This window comes from Pipra filicauda, unplaced genomic scaffold (genome assembly GCF_003945595.2).
Source record: "Pipra filicauda isolate LSUMZ 115617 unplaced genomic scaffold, ASM394559v2 scaffold179_size1759329_pilon, whole genome shotgun sequence".
Classification (NCBI taxonomy): Eukaryota; Metazoa; Chordata; class Aves; order Passeriformes; family Pipridae; genus Pipra; species Pipra filicauda.
Window position 1 is genome coordinate 1,369,818 of NW_024104286.1, and position 22,557 is coordinate 1,392,374.

The window sequence follows — 22,557 nt, forward strand, 5'->3', positions numbered from 1 at the left end:
ACCCCCATAAATGTAATAATCCCATATGAGACATAAAAAGTATGGAAATTCAGTTCCTCACAGAATTTTGGTTCTACCTTGGTTTTTGTCCTCTGTTGAACTGTGAGACTTGTAAAAACATCATGTCTATCTATAGACAGATATATACTTATCAGTCCTTTTTCAAAGCTTCACCAACACATATGTTCTTCACCTAAGAACAAAGTATGCATTTAGAGTGCAAGTATTCATAGAGCCAAAATTTTGAGACATTAAAAAGGAAGGTCCTAAAGAGGGCTACTCCTGGAGAAAAAAGTCCATTGCTGAAATAGTCAAATGTGTGCATCACAGCAGACGTAGAAATAGGAAAATGGAGCATTTATCCTCACTTTTAATTGACAACAGATCACTTACAGATTCGTCAGTGTTTTTTGTGCTGTCTTTACGTAGAGAGTATCACTACAGCCAGAAGCAAACGTGCCCCTGGCAAGGGCTGGTTTTCCACAGGCTTTTAGCGACAAGTAGGAATCCCTCCGATCTCCTCGCCGGGATTATTCACGCGCGCAGCGTCAGCTGACTGCCGAGAAGGGATCCGGGAAACGAGAACGCTCCCTCCGCTCCCTCCCGCCCCTGCCCCGCGGGGCCACAGCCCGGCAGGCGAGGACGGGGGGCTTTAAGCCCCCCAGGGGTGTTTTATCCTTCACAAAATAAAGGGTTCGAAATCAGTGAAGCGATCAGGGAGCCGCTTAGAGAGGGGGCCCGGGAGTCGCCCTGTCGACGCTTTCCCCGCTACTTGACGCTGCACGTTCCCCTGGCAGCCCCGGCCGCCTCAGAGCAGCCATTTTACCCGACCCTGTCCCCTGTGCGTGCGGGGAAACGCGAGCCGGGACGCCGGGCCCCGGAGCTCGCGCGGGTGTGGAATACGCGTCCTGATAATTACTTTAAAAAAAAATAAAAATAAAAAAGCCAACCAAAACCAAAAAAACGACCTTTATTGCAGCCGTTCTCGCCCGCCGCCAGTAGGAGGAGGAGGAGAAGGAGTGGGACGACGAAAGCGGAGCTGTCCGTGCAGCTGCCCCGCCCCGCACGCCCCCGCGCCAGCGGCCGCAGCCAATCAGTGGGGAGCGCGCCCCCTCCTCCCCCGCCCGCTGCGGCGCCGCTCCGAGCCCGTCGGTCCGGCCCGGCCGCGCTCCCGCCGCCGCCCCGCCATGTGGCTGCTGGTCGCCTCCGTGCTGCTCGGCGCCTTGCGCGCAGGTGAGACACCGCCGCACGACCTCCCTCCCTCCTTCCTTCTCTCCCCGGCCCCTCTGGCTGCGGCCGCGGCAGCCGCCCCGAGTCGCCTCCCGTGCGCCCCCGGCTCCAGCGGGTCCCGGCGCAGGCGCCCCGGCGGTGTCCGCGGCGGTGTCCCTGGCGGGGCCCCGGGGGTGCGAGGCAAAGGCTGAGCCGCCCCCATGTCCTGCGGGAAGGGCCAGGGTGGGTGGCGGTGGCGGGAGGGCTATTCCCGAGCCGAGCCGAGCGGAGCCGCCCGTCCCGGTCCCACCGCCGCTCCATCTTCCCGGCGCGGGGACTCGCGTGGCCCCTGCCCGGGGCTCCCGCTGTCCCTGGTGGCAGCAGGAGCGTGTGGGACTGCGGGAGCGCAGCGGGAGCTCGCCGTGCTTTGGGACGGAGCGGGGACGCACACGCTGCCATCCAGCCCCCCGCCTTAGCGCTTCCCGCACCCTCCCCGGGCCGGGCGTGCGCTGCTTCCCGCAGAAGTTGCGGGGGAGAGGAGGGACACCGTGCGCAGAGCTCTGCTCCTCGCCTTCTTGTGCGTGAGGGCAGCTCGGCTCAGTGTGCTTTCCTGAAGCAATCCAGCTGGCCGCCGGCTGCGCAGGGTCAATGGCTGACGGTGTTTGTTGATCTTAGAAAAAGTTCGCGTGCCGGCGATATGCAGTTGTGACACCGCACTATCTTAACTTCTTCTCTGCCTTGAGAAAAAATTCGGTGGGGGGACGGAGGGTTAAAAAAGTAGCGACACTTTGACCGAGCTGCAGGTGCTAGGGGCTTTTTCTTCTGTCAGTAAGCAGCACATCTAAATCTGCATGTTTAAAGCTTGTATCTGTGTTTAAAGCTCGTATGTACGTCTGGGTTCCTGAGTTAGCAGTAGACGGGCTGAAGAGGTGATTCCCCCAGCACGGTTTGTAGTCGCTGAGAACTGCAAGCGCCCATCAAGTGACCAGACTGAGCCACTTTTGTCAACCCTGTGCAGCATTCCGAATTGGCAGGGCATATATAATCTGAAACAGCCTTTCTATGTCAGCTTCACAATTGCATGTTTTTCAGAAGCCCCCAAACTGCTTAGTGTAAGGCTCTGAAGTTGTCGCCTTAATGTGATGCCTCTATACTGATAATCCAGGAGAAAAGCCCGCCCAGTGGTCCGCTGCCTGCGGGATTTGGGAACTAATGCCAGAGGGTTCTGTTGGCTGCTTCTTACCACAAGAAGACTGTTGGAAGCTGATAGTGGAAGTACCATCTGCAGGAAGCAGTGAGGTTCCCTTTAGTGCAAGAGCAGCCGCACAAACTCTTGTGCGAAAGCAGCCGCATTCGCAGAGGGCAGAACCCGCACAGACGGGTCTGCTCCCTGCTGGAGCCTGTGCCTCATTCCCGCAGCCCTCGGCTGGGGAGCAGCTCACACCGGCACTTCTGCACTGGCTGCAGGCAAAACAGGCCAGCTCTCATGGACTGCACGCCAGCAGACCGGTGGAATCAGGAATTTGCAGTTCGCTGCTGCTCTGCTCTAATGCTAGGGAGAAGATTTTAATCAATTCGTTTTTATTTCCTTCAGGATGGTTGGTTTTTTATTTGCTTTGGTAAATATTTGGAAGTATAGTCCCTTCCTTTAGTGAAAAATCAGCTTTCTCAGTGAAATGAAGCCAGTGGTGAACAAATTCTTCCTATGAAATATAAATGTATTGGCTCTAAAGGAGAGAAAACCCCCCAAACTTTTATATTGAGGTAGTGGGAAACACATGTGAAATTTACTTCATGAAGAACCGTTTAAGCTTTTAATTGTGTACACGTGGGTTTTTTTAGGGCATAGATTGAGGTTTGGGTATAGTTTCCCTTTGTTCTGCTTTTGTTACTTTCTTTATTTGAGGTACAGTTTAAAAATGGAACACAGTGAGTAAGCCAGAGAATAATTCTTCCTTCCTTCTTCCTTGTAAGGCACTATCATGCATAATACAAACGGAGCCAGTTTATTATAAGCTTTTGATATTCAGTAGTAATCCAGCGACCCGTGTGAGAATAGTAAAGCAGTATTTCAGAGATGAGTGCTTTTTAAATTTGATCTGAGACTCTTGCTTTGACAAAAAGAGCTACGGCAAATAGTGACACAATTTTTACTGATTTTATTTTTTCTCCTTTCTCCCCTTCCCCTAATGAAGTTTAATCATCAAGTACACATGACTAATCTGAGCTGGTTTTATACATGTGAGTAGCAGTAGTTCTCTGAGGTCCATGGAGCTTCTCCAGTGTGTAAATCTCTGTGCTTACAGTATTAGGGGTTGTGATCTTGTTTTACATACCTTTTCCCATATTTGGTTTTATCAGATGGATGTAATAAAGCATTTTGGATTACTAATGTCTGTGGAACTTTGGGGAGCAATTACTGTTAAGAAAGCTGTTAAACTATGTTATGATTTCCCCCAAAGAAGGAAAAATATAGAAAATAAAACATTGAAAGCCTTTCATTGTTACAAATTTTCCATTTTTAATTCTGCTGTGTATACACTCGAATAATAATAATTACATAATTACACTATAATTTAAGTAAGTAATTATCTCATTTAATATATGGTACTGCGAGTGCACCTTCTCCATTGGAAAGGAAAAGAGAGAGAATTTGCAAGAAATGCTCTAAAGCTGTGGGAATTTGGCTCCACCTTCAGAGATAAGAAGGAACAAATGAACAAACCCTTCTTGACTAAGCTGCCCTGCTTGCCTTCTCTCAGAAGTATAAAAGTAGACTTTTTTAACCTGCATGCTCAGGAGCAGAAATGTGAACATCAATGGCACAACTTGTGGTTAATGTTGTGTGTATGCTTTGCAGAAACCAGACCTTCATGCAGTATTTCTGCATATGGCATTTCAGGGGAAGTGTCCAAGTAAGTGGTAACCCAAAACTTTACTGCTTTTATTTTAAATTTATGATAGGTTATGATATCTATACATTAAATGGAGGTGACAATGGCTAAGTCTGTGCAGAGGAGTAGAATTATAATAATGCCCTTTTTTCCTTCTTTTGTTACTCCTTTAAAGCATGGTTCTCTTTTTGTGGTTTCATGGGAGAGTTTGTTTTGTTTTCCCAAGTCACATGTTGTAATAATTTTTAATTTGTTCTCATGTGTATTAAGAAATAATTCTGAATGTGTCCATTCTCATTTTTCTTTATAGGTTCTGCGAAGTTGATACTCACTGGAACAGACGTTGTTGAAAAAAATGACTGTAATGAAACTGTCATTTTGCCTTGTTATGTGACTAATCTAAGGAAGAACAATGAAACTGTCATGTTTGTTACATGGAAAAAAGAAGGAAAGGTAATTTTTTCTTTTCATGGAGGAAAAAATGAATTTTATAGAGATGGAGACTTTTCGTCAGCAAAATTGTTATCTCGGGCGGATTTAACCAAGGGTGTGGCCTCTCTGGTGCTTACCACTAGACAAGCAACTGTTGGAAATTACAGTTGTGAAGTAACGGAATCAAACACAGAAGGAGACACAAGAATGGAACTTAGGCAGAGCTCAGGTGAGTTGCCTACTATTCTTTTAGAACCTGTTGGGATGGAAAACAAGCAAAATCTTGAGGGAAGAAGAAAAATAATGACCATGTCAATGTATTCCTTTGAATTGAAAATACAAAAAATGTAGCATCCAGGCCTTCTAACTTGAAAGCTAATAAGAGTTATTTTGGTTTAAGTTACAGGGGAGTGCTTCTGTGGGAAAGATCGGAATGCATTTTTTCATTCTGTAATAATATCTGAGGATGATTTGTCTACTACAGGAAAATCTATGCTTTCCCACATTTTCTTAGATTATACAGTTTTTGATACACTCAACACCTCATGTTATTGCATTACATACTGAAACATATTCCTAATATCTTCACAATACTGAAATGTGTACGTTCATTACAGTGTCTGCAGAGATCTTTTCTTTGAAGAATTGCTTCTTGCAATCTTTTATCTTTGCTGGAAAATTACAGGTAGAACTAATAGAAATTCTGTATAAAAGCTCTCAGACTTGATCAGAAGTTACACAGTTTTCCAGTGAGGTTGAAAATGCAACTACTAGTTGATAATGTGTTATGATTTTCTAGGATTAAATGTCATCTTCAGAAGATGATGTTTAAAGTGATGTTAAAATTAATGAAATTCAGTAAATGAGTTTCTCATCCATTGCCCATTTGCTCCAGCACCTCAGTTGTTGAATAATGGGTTCTGCTGTACAAGTGTGGTCTGTCCAATGCTCTGCAGAAGTGACAGAGCACTTTTCTGTGTGTACACTGTGTACCTCCTTGCTTCTTGCTTCTGGAGAGCTTCTCAGAAGCACCACATGTTGTTGCATCTGTGTAGGACATGCTGCCTTACCCATGCACTCTAGAATTATCCTGGGATGTTTTTGTTATTAACCTTTTGCATTTCATGTTAAATCTTTAGGAAGCTCAGGCAGATGTCCTGCTGTGGACATTTGTGTAATTCTCAGTTGGGTCTAGTTATTCAGTTAACCATATACATGTAATTGTGATCCTGAAATGGATTAAGAGGGGCACAGCCACTGAAAGTGAAGATGCTACAAAATCATTTGTTTCTTAGAACACGGCAAAAACGGGAAGAGGTCTACACAGTTCCCTTCCTTCTCTTATGCAACCTTTTTTGGCTGTTTTTGCCATTCATTGTTAAGCTCTAGAAGAGGAAACAAGGCTTGAGAATGTAGTAGAATCGAGTTCCGTTTGTGAATTTTATTTTTACTGTGTTTACAATTTTGAAATCGGTACAAAGACAACAAAGCTGGAAACTGATGTAACTTTTCTGATTTCATTTTCTAGTTATCAGTTGCGGCGATGAAAATGCAACACCAAAGGAAGAAGGTGGTTTGTGAATAATTCATAGTTTCAAGGTCACATTAGGTTTGAGAGAATATGCTAGAAAACATAAAACTTAATCTTATGTTTAAGAGTTTAGCTGAAGGTAACGCAGTTGCTTACTCTCTCTTGCCATTCTTCTGTACAACTTTCTCTTGCTTGTTCCTCCTCAGTGTTCTAGAGAAACTCTTGAGACAATAAGGTAATAGAAGGAAGTGTAGCAACTGAGTCTTGAAAAGGGTTAGTGAATTATGGAAATCCTGTACCAGTCTTCACTCTGTCATTTCTGAGCAATGAATTCATGCTGTCACTACAAGCATGTTCCAGTTGATGCTTTTACAAAGATAGCCTTACGAGAGCCAACCATTCTCCATCTCACTCTAGAGGATTCCTGGATTCACCGAGGAATTGGGTAGCAGAGTGAGCAAGATTTCTGTGCAAGTGCCATTGTCTTTGTGCACACTCTTTCCTGATCAGGACAGCGACTGTCAAGATTCCACTTTTTCTGTTCTTTTCCACTCTTCATCTTCTCTTTTCTCCCTCCTTTTTCTCTTCTCCTCTTTTCTTCCTTCTCTTCCTCCCCTGTTTCCTTTCTCTTTTCCCTCTTCTCTTTACTCTTCTTTTGCCTCAGTCTGGAAGTCTCTCTCATGACTTTGGAACTGACTTGCTTATATTGGCTCTCAAAATATTACTTATTGCCAGGAGTTTATTTTATTCCTATGAAACACCAGAGTAAGGGAAATATCTTACCAGGAAAATGTGCTCAGCTGTTCCTCTTATTTACATGTTGCATGTATGCTCAATATTGCAAGCATTTCTGTACAGTAGGTTCTTTTATAGTCTAAGACTGGACTATACGTGGTCTTGTGTTGCTGGCTGAAGTCCTAGCAGATACCAGGCTTTGTGGCTGCTCTTTTTCTGTTTATAATACCAGATAGAGTCGTCTGGAAATGCTACAGAGGAAGTAAAGTTGGTTCTAAGTCTCTGCTTGCAGATCCTTTTTTTAATTGATTGTTCTCAGTTGCATCAAACATTATTTCTGGGATTTGGCTTATCTAGAGAATGGCAACAGTGCATTGAAGCTACCGTTCGATATTAGTTGCTTTTTTGAAAACGCAAATGAAGCTGAAAGCCTTCTTTTAAACTATTCAATAAATTAACTTTGTTTTGGCATTTAGGAAGTTGGCATATATTCTTCCTGTTTCTTTGCCTTCAGTCTGTTTTGCATTTGTCTTGTGTTTCTGTTGCATCCATCAGTATCTTCTTCTGCAACTCTTGAGGGAGATGGGGAGGGAGGGGAAGGAGGGGAATTTAAGAACTGAAAACCTGTCCTCAGGGTACTCACTTGGCATTGAAAGTTATAAAGTATTGCTACTTAAGTCCGTGTTTCTGGAGCTACAGATACGGCTTTTGTATATGGAGAGAAAGTGCAATGAATATGCATCTTAATGAAGATTAGAAATTTCTTTGGAAGCCAATATGCAGGCAGAGGAATGGTGGCAAGTGTAATGTAAGAAATGGAGACTTGGGATTCACTGAGTGAGTCTAAATGAGGATATGAGCAGAGATGCAAGAATTAACTATATTTTCTAGTTCAGTGGAGATATTTTCAGAATTTTATGTTGGAAGGTGGCTTACAGGGTCTTACAGCACGACTGACTGAACAGCCTAAGGCATCCAAATTGCAGGGGGAAAAAAGACTAAATGGATGATGTTGGGAAGACCTAAAATTAACAAAGCAGTGTTTCACTCTCACTTAGGTGAGCTCCTGTATTCCTTACCACACACCTGGATTTCTTCAGGAGTTACAGCAGTTGAAAATAGAATAGAATAGCTGAGGGAGTATCAAATCAGATTTCTCGTATCTTCTCTGCTTAGCCTAAATACACTGTTTTTCTGGTCTGCAGTGCTGTTTGTAGTTCCACAAGCTCACTGGCTTGTAGTGCCAGAAATTAACACCAACATATCCTCTACTCCAGTAAGACCTCCAGTTTGGAAAATGTTAAGGTAACTGGAAATACTGAAAAAGTAGGTTGTCACACACAAGATCAGGGAGAAACCTACACAGGTAGAGGTCATAGCTTTCTTAGCCTATTATAACTCTTAATGCTATCTTACATATAATACTGAGCAATCTAGGGCATAGCCTAAAAGGAACAATAAATGCAAAGCTAATAACCTCAGTTTTTGTTCTCTTCCTACTGTTTTTCTTTGTTTGTTCTCTAGGATCATGGTTCCTCCTAGTGGAAAGGGCTATCATCATATCATTGCTGTGCATAGTTATTATTTTGTGTGCGGCTCAGCTCACTGTTATTGGTAAGTGTCGGCTCTTCAGTTCTGTGCAGTTATTGGTTTGTCCTGAAATCCCTTGCATGTGTACAGGCATCTGTGCAAAATGAAAGATGCTGCTCACGTCTGAAAGATGTGGGTGAAATCGATGCAGATAATACTCAGGGAGGTGGTGTGTGTTTACCCCTAAGTGGTCTGGGCCACACTGCTCATTTGCTTGCAAATAGGGGTTGCTTTCTGGGGTCTGTGTTTAGAACTCGTCTGCCATGTGAGGCTGTTTTTGCTGCCAGGACTGTATCATTTGCAAAATGATGTGCTCTTTTGCAGGTATATAATTTTTGTGGGATGTAATTGGTAATGGGTACTGTCGTTCGTTAGAACAAGGAAACTCTTCTTCACAGTTGGTACACCATGATTTTATTGTAAAATTAGAAACAAAAATGTTTCATTTTATGGTCATAAAATCAATATTAGAGTTCTGTCTTCTTAATGTAAAATTGTTCATTAGTCTCTTAGCACTGGCTGAGTTATAATTTAACACCAACATCTGTGATTTTGTTAAATGTTTTTAGAGGCAATACAATCGGTCACCAGTGTCAGAAATCCTTGGGTGCTCTTTATGCAGTGGTGTCCAACTGCTGTGCAGTGTAGAGTGTGCTTTCTTCTGGCCTTTCAGATGGGTCCCTGTTGTGCATTTTGTTACGTCAATCTTTGAGTTTTTTCAGGCTTTCTCAATTTGTAGACTTCTAAAAAATTAAAAAAAAAACAACTCAATTCTGCTAAGAGTCAAGTCCATGAGAAATGGAAAAAAATCACACTCAGAGTGATTTGTAATAATCAGATATGTATCCAGCCATCTATATGTCATTTCCTTTATTTTCATGAACTTCTGGAAGTGCTATGTGACTCTTCAAAGGTTCATCCATGGTCAGAGGTTGAAAACTAATACAGTTTTTAAAAAATTATTTTATTTCTGTAGTGTTGGATTAATTTTTGTTTATGGCTTAGGAGTCTCTGATATGTTCAGGAATTTTCATTACCTTGTATTCAGAGCAGAACTTCAACATTTTTAGGAAAGCAATAGTTTCATGGAGAAGCACTGTCATTTTATAGGAGTAATTTGAGTGTGCTTGGATGTTTCTGCACCTGGGCAATTTATTGAAAGGTCTTTGACCTCTGTGCGGAAAAGAGTTTTGCTACCTCTAACTTAATTGTTGGGATTTTTTGGTTTGTTTAGGAGGGGGTTTTTTCCTTTAATTTGCACCCTTTTAGGAAACCTGTGAATCCATCAATGCTACTGTATACCTTTAAATAGCTTGTTAAATTGGGCATGATTTTTCTGTGTAACACTTGGGAATGTATGGCTTTTTTGGGTTTGTGGGTTGTGGGGGTTGTGTTGATTTGTTTGAGGTGGGGTTTTTTGGGGTTTTTGTTTACAGGATTGGCTTTTAGGATTTGAGTTCCTTTGGGGACAGAGGTGATATGTCTGAGCTCATACAGAGTCATGAGGAAGAGAATGAAACCTGGAATTTATGAATTCCTATCTGACATTCCACCTGAGTAACAAATTCACTGTAACATCTAAATGTCAGTAGTGCATCTACCTCAGTTAACTTTGGGACATGGCACAGGTTACTTTAACATATCACCTGAATTGTATGGAAGGAGAAATTTAAGAATTTGACCAGAACACCACTGCCAGGTTTCATTTTTCTGAGTAAGCCGTATTAACCATATCCAGGAATGAAAGCAAATTAAATCTTGGGAATGTATATAGTTTTAATTTTTAGGAGCTTGAGTTTCTTTGCTTAGGAACAGTTCTGATTGTTTTTCTCTCTGTCTCCCTTTTTTTTGTCTTTAAGCATTAAAATATGATATTGAATCTCAAAGGAAAGTGTGCATTATAGTAGCAGTTGTCATCTTAGCAGTTGTAGCTGGTGTAGGCGCTGCTCTTTTCGTCCAAGGTAAGTGATGAAAATTGCTTTCTTAATTTAAGGGAAAAACAGCACAAAAGGATCTATTCCATGCTGTAGGATGGAAGTTAGCACCACCTATTAATTGCCATCTATTTTAACTTTAAAAAAAATTATATAGACTACAACAGAAACAATGTTGAGGTTGTAAGGCCCTGAAGTGATCATAGGAAGATACAGACTCTGAATTTATTTATGTTTTCTATCCTACTGCCTTGGGTGAATATTAATGACTAGATGACTTCTCGTGGTTCAGTGGGATTTTTTCTGAACCCTAGAAGCTTGATGATGCTGATGATTTATGTTTGTTGTTTTGTGCTTTATTCCAATTAACGACATCTGTTTAACTAATTTCCATATAAATTTTTGTAGATGGCTACACTGCACTGAATCAAGCTGGTCTTGGCCTAATTGTAGTCCCTGCTGTGATTTTGGTACCACTACAATACTTCATGTTTGGAATTGGTGAGTGTTTATTTATTCCTTAACATGTGGATGGAAAAAATTGAGCTCTCCCCCCCATAATCTACAGAATATTTTCAGTTTTATAAATAGGTGCTACAATAGCATCCTGCATTCCTGACATTTCTCGTATCTCAAAATAAAATGTTCAACCTGTTTGTTTGACTGAGTTGTCTACTTGAAGAATGAGATTTAGGGTAGCACATTTGAGTGATTTCTGCTCTTCCTTCTTGGGTTTAGGAATTGAGTTGAATAACCAGCTCTCAGAATGTGTGTTTAATTTTTTTTTACTTATGGTTTATTTATCATTTTATTTATATGTACATAATTTTTAGGTGTGTGTATACCTACAAGAGCCCTGCCTTACAGTGACTTTTGAGTTTTGTTATGACATTGACTGGCTGAGCTTAGAGTTTAAGAGAATCTGCTTTCTGACTTTATGTGAATTATCTACCTTTTGTGTCTCTGTAGTTAAATTTGAAAAACTATAGTTTTATTTGTCTTTCTTTTTTTCCCAGTTTTTGAAAGTCTACCTCATACAACACTGGCTCTGATAGGTTTGAAAATTCTTGGTTATATAATTGCAGTGGTTGGTTTTGCACTGTGTGTCCCAGGTAAGCAATTTGTCCTTTATGGAAGTGGTTTTTTGATTTTGTTTTCACCTCATGTTCTTTATTTCTAACCCTAAAAAGCTGTGAAAATGGCTACCCTACATGGAGTGTTAGCAAGTAACTTTTGTAAATGTAGTTTAGGACTACTGTGTTAATGCTCTTTTATGTGGTGAAAGAAGAACAGCCCAAGGGCAGTATTACATATATCAGTTTCATGACTGCATTCTAGGAACAGTTGCTTTATGAAAAATAAAATCTAATTGTTTTAATTTTGCATGTTAGGACCTTAAAGTCAGTGTTGATTTTAGGTGACTATTGTTATTCTTACTGAGGCTTAGGGTATTTAGAAACTAAACTAGAATCATAATAATTTTCTCGTGTTCAATGAGTAAATCAGAAATTCTTTGTTAATCTCTGCTTGTATGCAGCTGAGTCCATGAATATTTCAGTGAATACCATTGAAACACATTAAGAAGGTAAATGTAGAGACAGTAAACTTGGAAGTGTTCTTGGACTGTTTTAAGTCTGATTCTGGTTGGCATTCTGTTTCACCATTGAAAAACAGTCACTGTGGTAAAGGGACTAACTGAACACCACACACAGTGATATCCCTTATTCCTGCCTCTCACCCTCCCTTTGCCCCCTCCCTGCCTTCCCCTGCACCCACCAGAGAACCCTACAGCAGAGAAAAAGGTGAATTTAGGACTAGGCATCCTTGGCAGTATATTTAGTAGTAGAATATATACATACTCATGTTCCTTGTAGGTGCTTTATGCTCCTGATTTATTGTTTCCTAGAGACATTCTTCATTTTAGTAATTTATTTGGTTGGGGATTTAAGACCTATTTTTCCTTGAAATGCTTTTTAAAGGTTTGTGTAATCTGAGTGGAATGATAGACCTTTCAGTGGGGTTATGATTTGAGTGTTATGCTTATTGTTTAGTATTTACAGAGGTATTTTTAAGGGACACCTAAGTGTTTTAAGATGTAATAGTAAAAAAAACTGATAGGAGATTTCTGGTAAAGCATTAATGCTCTAGAGTAACACAAAATGGAGGATGTTTTTATTACTCTCTCAATGAAAAGCCTCTCTGTTTTTTCAGGGTGGTCTCTTCCCAGGTCATGCATGGTTGATGTTACCTGTCTCTCTGGAAGTTTAGCTCAATGACCCTTAAGGGGCATCAGTAGAAATTGCTCATCCTGGCTTGAGCTTGCAGATAGTTGCAATGACTTTTAAATCCCTGGAAAGGAGGATCAGAGAGAACAAGGAGTTTTAGTAGTGAAGTATGATTAGGTTTTAATAGCCTCTCCCTGTTCTGGTATCCCCGTAAACATGGAGCATTTCTGTTATCTGTGGTTGATTTGCCTCAGAACTACCCACATATTCTGCACCCTTCTTCCCTTTTTTAATCCTGTTTTTTCAATAGCAGTATTGTATTCTGTAATCTGATGTGATTACAGTTCAAAACAGTTGGCATTGAAGATGTAAAGTTTAAACTTAAAATACAGTTAATGAAAGAATGTTGTCAATTGCAGTGAATGTCAGTAGAATACCTAAACTAATAGAATAGTACACGTAAGTAGAATAAATCAGTAAATGCCTCTGTATCACCAAAGAATGTATACAAAAAAAGAAAGATGCAGTAGTAGTTCTTGGATAACTTTGAAAGAGAAATTAATCACATCTGTTTTTATCAGGCTTACTTATTTTAATAATGAGTTATATCTGAAAATAAAAGTTTGTGCTTTTACTTGTGTCAGATGATACAGTTGCTTTTCTTGTGTTTTCAACAGCCTGTCCTCCATTACATGCCTCTGTTCTGATTGCTGGCTTAGCTATTATGGCTACTGCAAGTTTGCTCAGTCTGGTTTACGTGTTTATTATGGGTAAGTAGCACCTAATATTCTGCTTTTTTTTAAATAGACTTTTTTTATTTGAGCATAAGGTGTGATTTCTTAATTACATAGTTTTAAAAATGGCTGAAGAGTTGTCTGTATGTGTTGGCTCTGTTTCATAGAGCCTGTAGGGAATTTTGAGTAAAGAAATCTGCAGTTGATCATAAACTGTTTTGAGATAACACAGCCAGGTTTCTTAAGTAAGATTGTTTCAGTTGTAGGAGGGTTGCTTTTTATGTTCTGCATTTACGCAGTTGGGTTGCTGAGGCTTAGAATGTAGACAGCAAAAGGATATCAAGGATATCATGGAGTGGGTTTGGGATGGTGATGACAAGTTTATCAAAATACGGATTTAAAGAAGCAAAATCTGCCTACTGGTTTGCACTGGTTATTGGTGGGTTAAAGTAAGACCAATTTCAATGTATTCATTTTTAGTGAATGGTGGGTTTACTTACGCTTAATTTTAAAAACCAAGACAAAAGAATAGCAAGGCTTTGTTTCAGAAACTGGTCTGGTCTGTTCATCAGATCTCAAAAAGATGAGAGATTTAAAGATCTGCTAAATAAGCAGCAGCCACAGCAATGCTGTGTGGTTGGAATGCTGGCACAACACAGCATAACATTTTGTGACCTCCACAGCTTGGGTGGGAAAGCAGAGGGACATTATTTCTGTCAAACTGTGCATGAAGGCTCTTCAAGCAGCTTGTTAGCTTGGACACAGAACTGTGCAGTTGAGGATACATTGCTTCCCCAGTCTGCACTGAACCGTGCAGGCTTCCAGGTTTAGTGTGTGCACACCATATGTGGGCATGGCCAGAAATAATGGACACTGAGACAGAGATTTCCAGTAAAGAAGAAATTAAGGCAGCATGCCTAATATTTGATATCCAAGATAGATGAAGATGAGTCAAAAATGTGACAGAGCTGAAGCAAGCCTTTTAATAACAACAATAAAAGTATTTTTTTATTGACTTTGGTCTACTTGTATATGACTTAAATACTGTGTGCTATTATTGGTCTGCATAAATGTTGTATTTGTGGTTTGATTATGCTGGCTGAAGAAGTCAAATGTGACTGGGGGTAGACTAGCACACCAAAATAAGCACAGTGAATAGTGTGTAGTGTAATTCATTTTTAGAGCTGAGTGCATGAGTGAGACAATTTGCAGACTGTATGCAATAAGATTATTCAGTTCGTAAGCAGAGGAGTGCTTAGAGGCTTTAAGAATTTGCAGGTCATCAACTTAAGTCATTTTGGATAGGGGAAGCTTCAATTTTGTATGTTGCTGCTCTGTTGCAAGATTTATCAGTAGATAATACCATTTCCCAGATAACAAGTAACAGGATGAGAGGAAATGGCTTCAAGTTGCACCAACACAGGTTTAGATTGAATATTAGGAAAAATTTCTTCACTGAAAGTGTGGTCAAGCATTGGAACAGGCTGCCCAGGGGCATGGTGAAATCACTGTTAATGGAAGTGTCCAAAAACTGTCTAGTTGTGGCACTTGGGGACATGGTTTAGTGGTGAAGGTAGCAGTGTTAGGTGAATGGTGGGGCTTGATGTTCTTGGAGGTCTTTTCCAACCTTAACAAGTCTATGATTCTTTGTTTTTATTTGGTTGATCGTGACATTTATTCATCTGCCTGGTCACTTTTTTGTAATTATTTTAGGTTCCAGAATGAAAGATCATCCTCGTCCAGGGGTAAGCTTAAAATTAATAAATTTGGGGTGACTAGATGGCTCAGGGGATTGTAGTGAGATACTGAACCTTTCTTCACTAGTTCGAATTCAGACCAGGTTGGTAGCAAGCAAAAGTTCTGGCTGTGTAACAGATGTCTAATGTTGAGTGAGTTGGTCTTCATTGTCCCTATTGAGTGTGTCTGTAGTACTGTAATTACCACCCTTACCTGGTGGCTACTCCGACTGTTGTGCCCAAATGGAGTTTCCATTGCTGTTAGTAAAAGGTGGTGGATGTCAAGGGCATTCTTTTACAATGCACTCCTTCATCTATATTTATAAAGACCTCCTGCTCACCTTCTTGAAAAGCTTTTTCATTAAGGTGAGTGCAAAACATCCAGGTGGCTTGTAAGAAAGACTTAGGAGTTTTTTTCTGTTGTCTTGTACATCAAAACTCTGTGATATTCTCTTTTAATTCCTGGCTATGTGGATGGTATAGCTTTGACCTTTTTTCTGATTTCCCTATAATGCCCCTTAATTTGATGAGACCTTCTGAAAACAGAGTTCTGTCTTTAGGTAACACAGAACAAATCAAAAAACACCTTGGTTTTTTTAGAGAAGGTTTTTCAGACGGGTGTTTTGAATTCTAGAGTAATAATTTCCAAAACAGTAATTTTCATAGACTTGGGCAGTGCTTTCAAGTGACTCACGAATGTGAACTGCCTGATTTCTGGCATTTTTGCACAAGCAAGTAAAGAGGCACCACTGTAAAATACCGGTAAAATTTCCTTGTAGCAGGGGAACATCTCTTTGGTGGCAGCCATTGTTTGAGGCACCTTTCCAGGTCTCCAGTCAACAGCCTGAGACCCAGATGTTACAGAAAGATGGTTTCCAAAAATGGGACACGAGAGCTGACTGCAGTTAGGACAAGAGATTTTTAATTTTTTATTTCCTTTACTTTTTCTCATCCATTGTCATTTTAAGGAGTAGTATTTCAGAGAATTGGTCTCACTTATGGAAGGAATATAAATGCACAGAGTTGAAAAAAAAAAAAGAAGAAAAAGAAGTTCAGAAAGGTAATTATGTTATAAAAATGAGCTGAGAAATTTAATTAAAGATATCCTTCATTCAACATGCAGTCTTGTCTGTATCTAACATCCTTATGTTTACTTGTAGAACGGAAGTAAACAGAGCAAGAGATTTTTTTCCTTAATTTAATTTTGGATGTAAATAAACTTTGAAATAGAAACCAGCATGCAAAATAGCATCCTTTGATGAGGACTCTGTCCTCTTTGTGAGCTGTTCTCCTTACCAAGGTGGTTTTACATTGCAGCAAGGATTTGAGAAATAAACAAATAGCGACAGTAAGATAGTAGTGAACCTCGTGTTACTCTCTGAATTGGAGACAGAAATGAAAGCAAAAGAAATTTTGAAATCTTAGAGGTCTCTTGGAAATCTCAGCCATTAAAAATATGTTTTTTTAGCTGCTGTTTAGTGCAGGATTAGATACAAAGGAATTCAGGGGACATAATTTGTGTCCATGAGGTACAGGCCTCACGGAAAGACTTAGTGGAAATTGAAGTGTGTTAATATGTTACTTGTTTCCACCCAGGGCTGTTCAGCAAATATTACTGTGCTTTGAGGCAGTAAATAGGTGTGAAGGAATTCTGAAAATATACTTTGATTCTGTGTCATCTAAGGACTACGGAAAATTTAATATTGGTGAAGGGCTTCATTTTGATGCTGGGGCAAACTTACAAAACGATTGAGATTTTCTTGAGTTGGAGGTGGGAAAAGCTGTGTGTTTTGAAATCTGCCATCTTAACCAAGTACTGATATTTTTTTTTAGCACTTCTGTAATTGCGTGTGTTGTTTCTAATGATTGTCTTCCAGACTAAATGCACAACTGTCTTGTATTTCTTTTTGAGGAGATTCCACTTTATTGCTTGGCTACTAATTTTTTTTTCTTTCTCGTCCTGCTGCTTTGTTACTAACCATTGATCAAATGGCACAAATAATCAGTTAGATGCTGGAGCTTAAAAGTAATATCTGCATGCCTTCTGCTGCCACCTAGGGGTATTTCATCTGAGCCAACATTCACAGTGGGGGAAAACAACCCGGAGAATGCAGCTATTGATTGATTTAAATTTTTTTCAGAACTCTAGTCAGCAATTTGATTAACGTTAAGCTTTCTTCGTTTTTTTAGAATCACTACTTACTGTATATGTCAATTAGAGTAATTTAACTGTGGCGAGCCAAAAATAAACATGAAGGCTTTTTATACATATATATATTTTTAAATGTTTTGCAGAAAGCTGTAGAAGAACCACTAAATGGTAGGTGTTATTCAAGGCTTATCTTCTAATTAAGGGATTAATGTTGGAAAAAGGTTGAACAATAATTGTAGTTCCCAGTAGAACAGCACTGAAATGGCAGATCAATATGTCAATGTATGTGGCTCTGTGAGACATAGGAGTTTGATCTCTCAAGGAAGTTATGGCAGATCCAGGCTCCCTGCTTTATGCTACTTTCCTTGCTAGCCAGTGGCATTGTTTGACTGTTGTAGGACAAATCTAATATTTTAGGATATTTTATCCACCCTCTCTGCTTTGCAAAATGTCCAACTTTTAAGAGAAAAAGGACAGGTCTTGATATTAATTCCTCAAAACCATTTGTTTAGGTGAAATACTTCCGATTATAGTAAAATCTATCCTTGCCACTCTATTTTTCCCATATTTCTTTGGGTTGGGGAAACTCTGCTAGCAGTTAAGGTGAGGGAAGTTTACAGTGAGAAGGGGATGACTCTAAAATTCTATTTGTCTTTTTTTTTCTTTGCTATTATAATCACTAATTGGCATGCTGAGTAGTAGCAAATTCTAACATGAATTTTAGAATTAATCTGAATGTTAATTCTGAAGCATTTCTTGCTGACTCGTTACTAATCCATTTGCTTGGCTTTTAAAGATGCAAAAGGAGTGATGTTAGAATGATGGTAAGTCCAAATATATCTCAAGATATCTATTTAATTGAACGTGTATTTGAGGATGTTTACAGTTACCCAGTGCTAATATGATGAAACTTGGAGGGCAGTTTCGGGGCAGGTGCTGTTCTTAATTCAAATTATATTTAATTGAAAAGAAGTAGAATTTGTATTCTGTATCACGCATAGGGGAGGAATGTGTGCTCCTGAACAGTGAAGAGAATGAGTCAGTGAGAGAACTGTTCAATAGGATGTTTCTGATCAAATGCGGAAAGTCAAATACCTTTATGCTTCCTTTATTGCTGGATTTTTTTATATAACCGAGCTTTCACTGTGCATTTAATTTGTGATCGCCCATGGAAATTCACAGGAAAGTGGTTTAAAAGTAACTTTCTGTCCCTCTCCCCCTCTTTAGGTGCTACTTTATTTCTCTTGGTTTCATTAGATGGCTTGTATTCCAATCAGATTTCACTGAATTTATTATTTTTTCAGATTGCTCTCATTGAAGAGTTTCAATTTTAGGTTAGATGCTAACATTTGAAAATCAAAATGGTTTTGTTGATCACTTTCTATTCAGAAGCTGTACCTCCTTTTCATGGGAATAGGATAAAGGAGCACTTGTCGGTGCTATTGGTATTTATGTTTCTTCCTGGAAACTGAACAGGCTTGTGATGAGGTATCACTAGACCCTTAGCCTGGTACTCCTGCATTAAATGACAACCTCTTGCTACTCGGGATAAAGACTAAGGCTACTCAAATCTGTTAGTTCACTTGAAATAGTTTTATATCATGCCACTTCTAGGAGGCGTGAATTGACAATGTGACAGTAAGTGAGATCCTAGTTAGCCCTAATTGGAAAAAGATGTGTGAGTTGGTTTTAAAACAGGACTTCCTTACAAATACTATGTGCTGTTTATGTTACTATATGTAACATATAACTTTATGTTACTATACTGTTTGTTACTTGCGACTACTACCTGATTCATCCAAGTATCCAATACAATTATTTTCTAAACCAGCAGGAATACATGCACTTCTACAATACCAAGGACAACTGCATTGGTGTCTCCTAAATGCATACCAGTTAGTAGAATCTGAATTAGGAGGAATGGAAGGTAGATCTTACTCCAGAAGTGGCTACTGCTTGTTCTTCACAGAGTGTTTTGAGATCAGGAAACAAATAGATATTTGTCAGATTATTGCATTCAAAAGAGACCAGAAGGGAGGTAAGGATGGGTCCACTGCAGTTACCACATACTGCTGAAGGACAAGGTAGAGTTTGGCTTGGAGATCCAATTTTAAATAAGTTGACTGTTTCTTCTTGGGTCTCCTTTAGGCTTAATGAAAACCCACCTCCTCTTCTAGTGCTGAGGTAGAGCTTCCAAAGCCCAGAAATTGCCACTTATCCATTTCATTTTTCCTTTCAGGGTAAGGCTAGAAATCTGTCTGCTTTTTCTGCCTAGAAAGAGGGCTCCTAAAAATTAACAGAAGGTTTTACAGATGGAAGGCAACTGCTCTGACTCACAAGCTGGAGGCAGTAACCTTTGGAACTCTACCTGCTTTGTACCCTTCCCCTGAAAGTTCACACACACACCAAAGGGGGCTTGAGTCAGATGCTGAAGCACACTAGCTTACAAAATAGCATGTGAAAGTAAACTGGCATTAGGAGTAAAGACAGGGTGAGTCAGACAGCTGAGTCTGGGAGCCACTTCAGCTTATTCCAATTCATAAGTGAGAGAGGTCTCCAAGGCAGTGTCCCCTTTTCTGTAGTGGAGAGCCTGAAACATCACTTGCTGTTACTAACACCCTTTTCCATTATTTGACCGCTAAACGTGCTTTCAAAGTTTGAAATTTAAAAAGAAGTGATTTTTTTTTTTAAGCTGTAACTTGGGTTGCTTTTCTTCCCAAACAATCTTTTGTCTTTTCTTTTAAATTCCCAGAACTGCAAAGTTATGTGATGCGTGAACAAAATGTACACCGTTGTTGATACACCGTGGCCTTGAAGATGCACTACTCAACGAGAAGAAATTCAGGAAACTGGTTGTTTTGCATGTGTGGCAAAAGTGCTTTTGATATAAATGACGTAATTTTATAGTCACAGCAGCTGTAGCAAGGAACATGTGTGTTTGCCCACATGTGATCTTTATTTTCTTTTGTTATGGTACATACGGGATGGTTGAGGGTGAGAATATAGAAAGCACTGTTTGCCCACTGCAGGGTCTCCCTGCAGTAATCCTTAGTGGTATTATTTTCAAAAACTATCATTAGTCACTGCTTTGATAATGGGCCTGCTCAGCCCAGAGGTTGCAATACCATTTAGACTATTGTTTTCTTTATTTGTGTGCATGGGCAAAGTATGGTCTATGTGTGTGATACAAGCAGGAAGTAGAGATTGTAAAAATACATCTTTTCTGACATTCAGCAAAACTTGTATAAGAAAAAGTAAAACCTTTTACACCAAGTTGCATAAGTACAAAGTTTACTCCCAGTTCTCCTGAAGTCATTAACAGAGTTCTAATTCCACAAAACATGAGCATTCCTCTCTCTGGACAGTAGCCATGTATGCTGTGGTGGCCGGTATTTTTGTCCAGTGAGAGAACTCTCCGTGCCTCCTCTGTATTCCTGGATGAGAAACTGCTCAGCTGTTGGAGCCTAATTCAGCACTGGAATTACAGAGCACAGCAGTTAGTAATTTTCATGCTGAATGTGGTTCTTGTGTGTGTGTTCATGTTGTGCAGTGTGTGGTACTGGAAGCAATTTCAGGCTTTCTTAACTCAGTGAATTTGTAAAAGTCGTGGATGCTTCATAAAAATAGGAGTCATCCTATTTAGTGTATTTTTGGCAGAGTTTTAAAATCTTGTTTTCTTGAATGGAAAAAAGGAGCTATATAATTTTTCACCGAAGTTTATGTTGCTGCCATTATATCACAAATACATAAAATACAAAGTTAGTAGGAGGAGCTGATGAGAAATGAGGAAGCTCAGTTTCTGTATATATATATATGTGGTACAGTTAAAAATCAGTTTTCTAGGACTTGCACATTCCATGGGATTTTACCACATTTTACAGCTGTTATGAGAGTTGTTCCAATATACTTGGTTTCTCTTGGACTTTGTGTATACTTTGTAGAAATCTTGACACTGTCTGCTGTTTGTACTAAGGTATTGTATTTCAAAGATACACATGGTTTTCTCCTAACAATTTAAAACTTTGTTTGGAAAGCTGTTGCCAAGCAGTAACGTAATAAAATCCACGATTTTAAAGATTCTGAGTAATTTGGCACTTCTCAGAGTTGAATGTTACAAAGTAAGGTTCCATATCCATATTGTGGGTGCATGTTGCAGAGATTTGGGTCTCTGCATGTTGAGCTCCAAGTCTTGATGCACTTGGCATCAAGAATTCAACAAAACAAAATTGAGATACCTGATTTTACACGAGGTGCTGTTGTAAACAGCCCTCTTGCTAAGGCTGCAGGATTGAACCATTTAAAGCAACCTGTGGTCCAGCCCTCACAAGGATCAGTGGAACTGGGCACAGAGAAGAGAATCATTCATGTGATAAAACATGGAAGAAGCATGTATGGCTTACACTCACTGTCATACTTTGTCAGTGGGAGTGTTCCTGTAAGATTTGAGCTCCTACCTATGAATCTTTTGATACAGGTTTTTCCATAATGTCAGTGATCTCTAGCTAAAGATGGGAGATGATTCTCCATTAACAATTCAGTGTAAGAATTTATCTGATTAGTACTGTGCAGTGCTCCCTATTTGTAACTAGTGATTCCCTCTGGCAAGTTGAAAGTCTAGCAGCTGAGGAATTAAAAAACCAAATCAACTGGAATTCTGTTGAGGTATTCTGCCTTATAAAAACTGTTATGTACAATAGCTTTATGTTAACTTCTGTAAAGCAAACTGCAGCAGAACCCGTTTGTGTCACCGTGGGATCAGGCCGAGCTCAAAACTTGAGGAGCTCAGAGCTCAGTGTCCATGTAGGAGCTGCAGAATCAGTTGCCCCAGAAATGGGAGAAACCCACTGTCCTGTTGTGTCAAGGGCTGGATTTCTTGTAGGTACAAACATAAAAGCAAGAGTTTAAAAAGTCATTGATACATCCAGCCCTTTTCCACCAGTAATTTCAGACCAAAGTTGTTCATAACTGTATGCTTTCATTTGTGTGTGTACATGTGTGTATATATAAACATACAGACATTTGAAATATCTATAGATCTATAGTCTTTACCCAAGAAAATGTTTTTATTTATTAAACAAGAAATGATTTTGTAAATATCGTGCTAATATACTTAAAAAATAAAGTCATTTTAAGTTGTTTTTGCGGGAGATTTTCTTGTTTCTAGCACATTGCACTTCTGTAGCTGCTTCCATAAATTCACAGTCATAGCTGCTCTTCTCCCTGCCTTTATGTATGACTTACTGGATATACAGGATTGTTCTCAGTGTTACAGAGGCTGCTGCAGATGGTTTTGGTTGGGTTTCTCCTTCAGAAGGTCATCTGGTTGGTGAAGCAAGTGTGCAGATTGCCCTGTAATAACTTCAATGGCGCTGACTGACATCACTG

The 22,557-nt window shown here is 39.9% G+C and overlaps 1 protein-coding gene across 6 annotated transcripts; it reads left to right on the forward strand.

The window, feature by feature from the left end:
• Positions 1-1,132: 1,132 nt before the first annotated feature.
• Positions 1,133-22,310, forward strand: CD47 (CD47 molecule). Of its 6 annotated transcripts, none has more exons than XR_005562999.1 (12): positions 1,133-1,233; positions 4,414-4,764; positions 6,064-6,105; positions 8,326-8,415; positions 10,251-10,352; positions 10,734-10,826; positions 11,342-11,437; positions 13,228-13,320; positions 14,998-15,029; positions 17,211-17,340; positions 17,969-17,996; positions 19,925-22,310. XR_005562999.1 is itself a non-coding variant. In XM_039379852.1 (12 exons), the coding sequence occupies exons 1-11, from the start codon at positions 1,188-1,190 to the stop codon at positions 17,992-17,994; spliced, it is 996 nt and encodes a 331-aa protein (XP_039235786.1). In that variant the 5' UTR covers positions 1,133-1,187; the 3' UTR covers positions 17,995-17,996; positions 19,925-22,310. The 6 variants fall into 6 exon arrangements, 2 of the variants coding, with proteins under 2 accessions (XP_039235786.1, XP_039235787.1); XM_039379852.1 differs by having other exon boundaries at positions 17,316-17,340; XR_005562998.1 differs by having other exon boundaries at positions 17,211-17,996.
• The last annotated feature ends 247 nt before the right edge of the window (positions 22,311-22,557 follow it).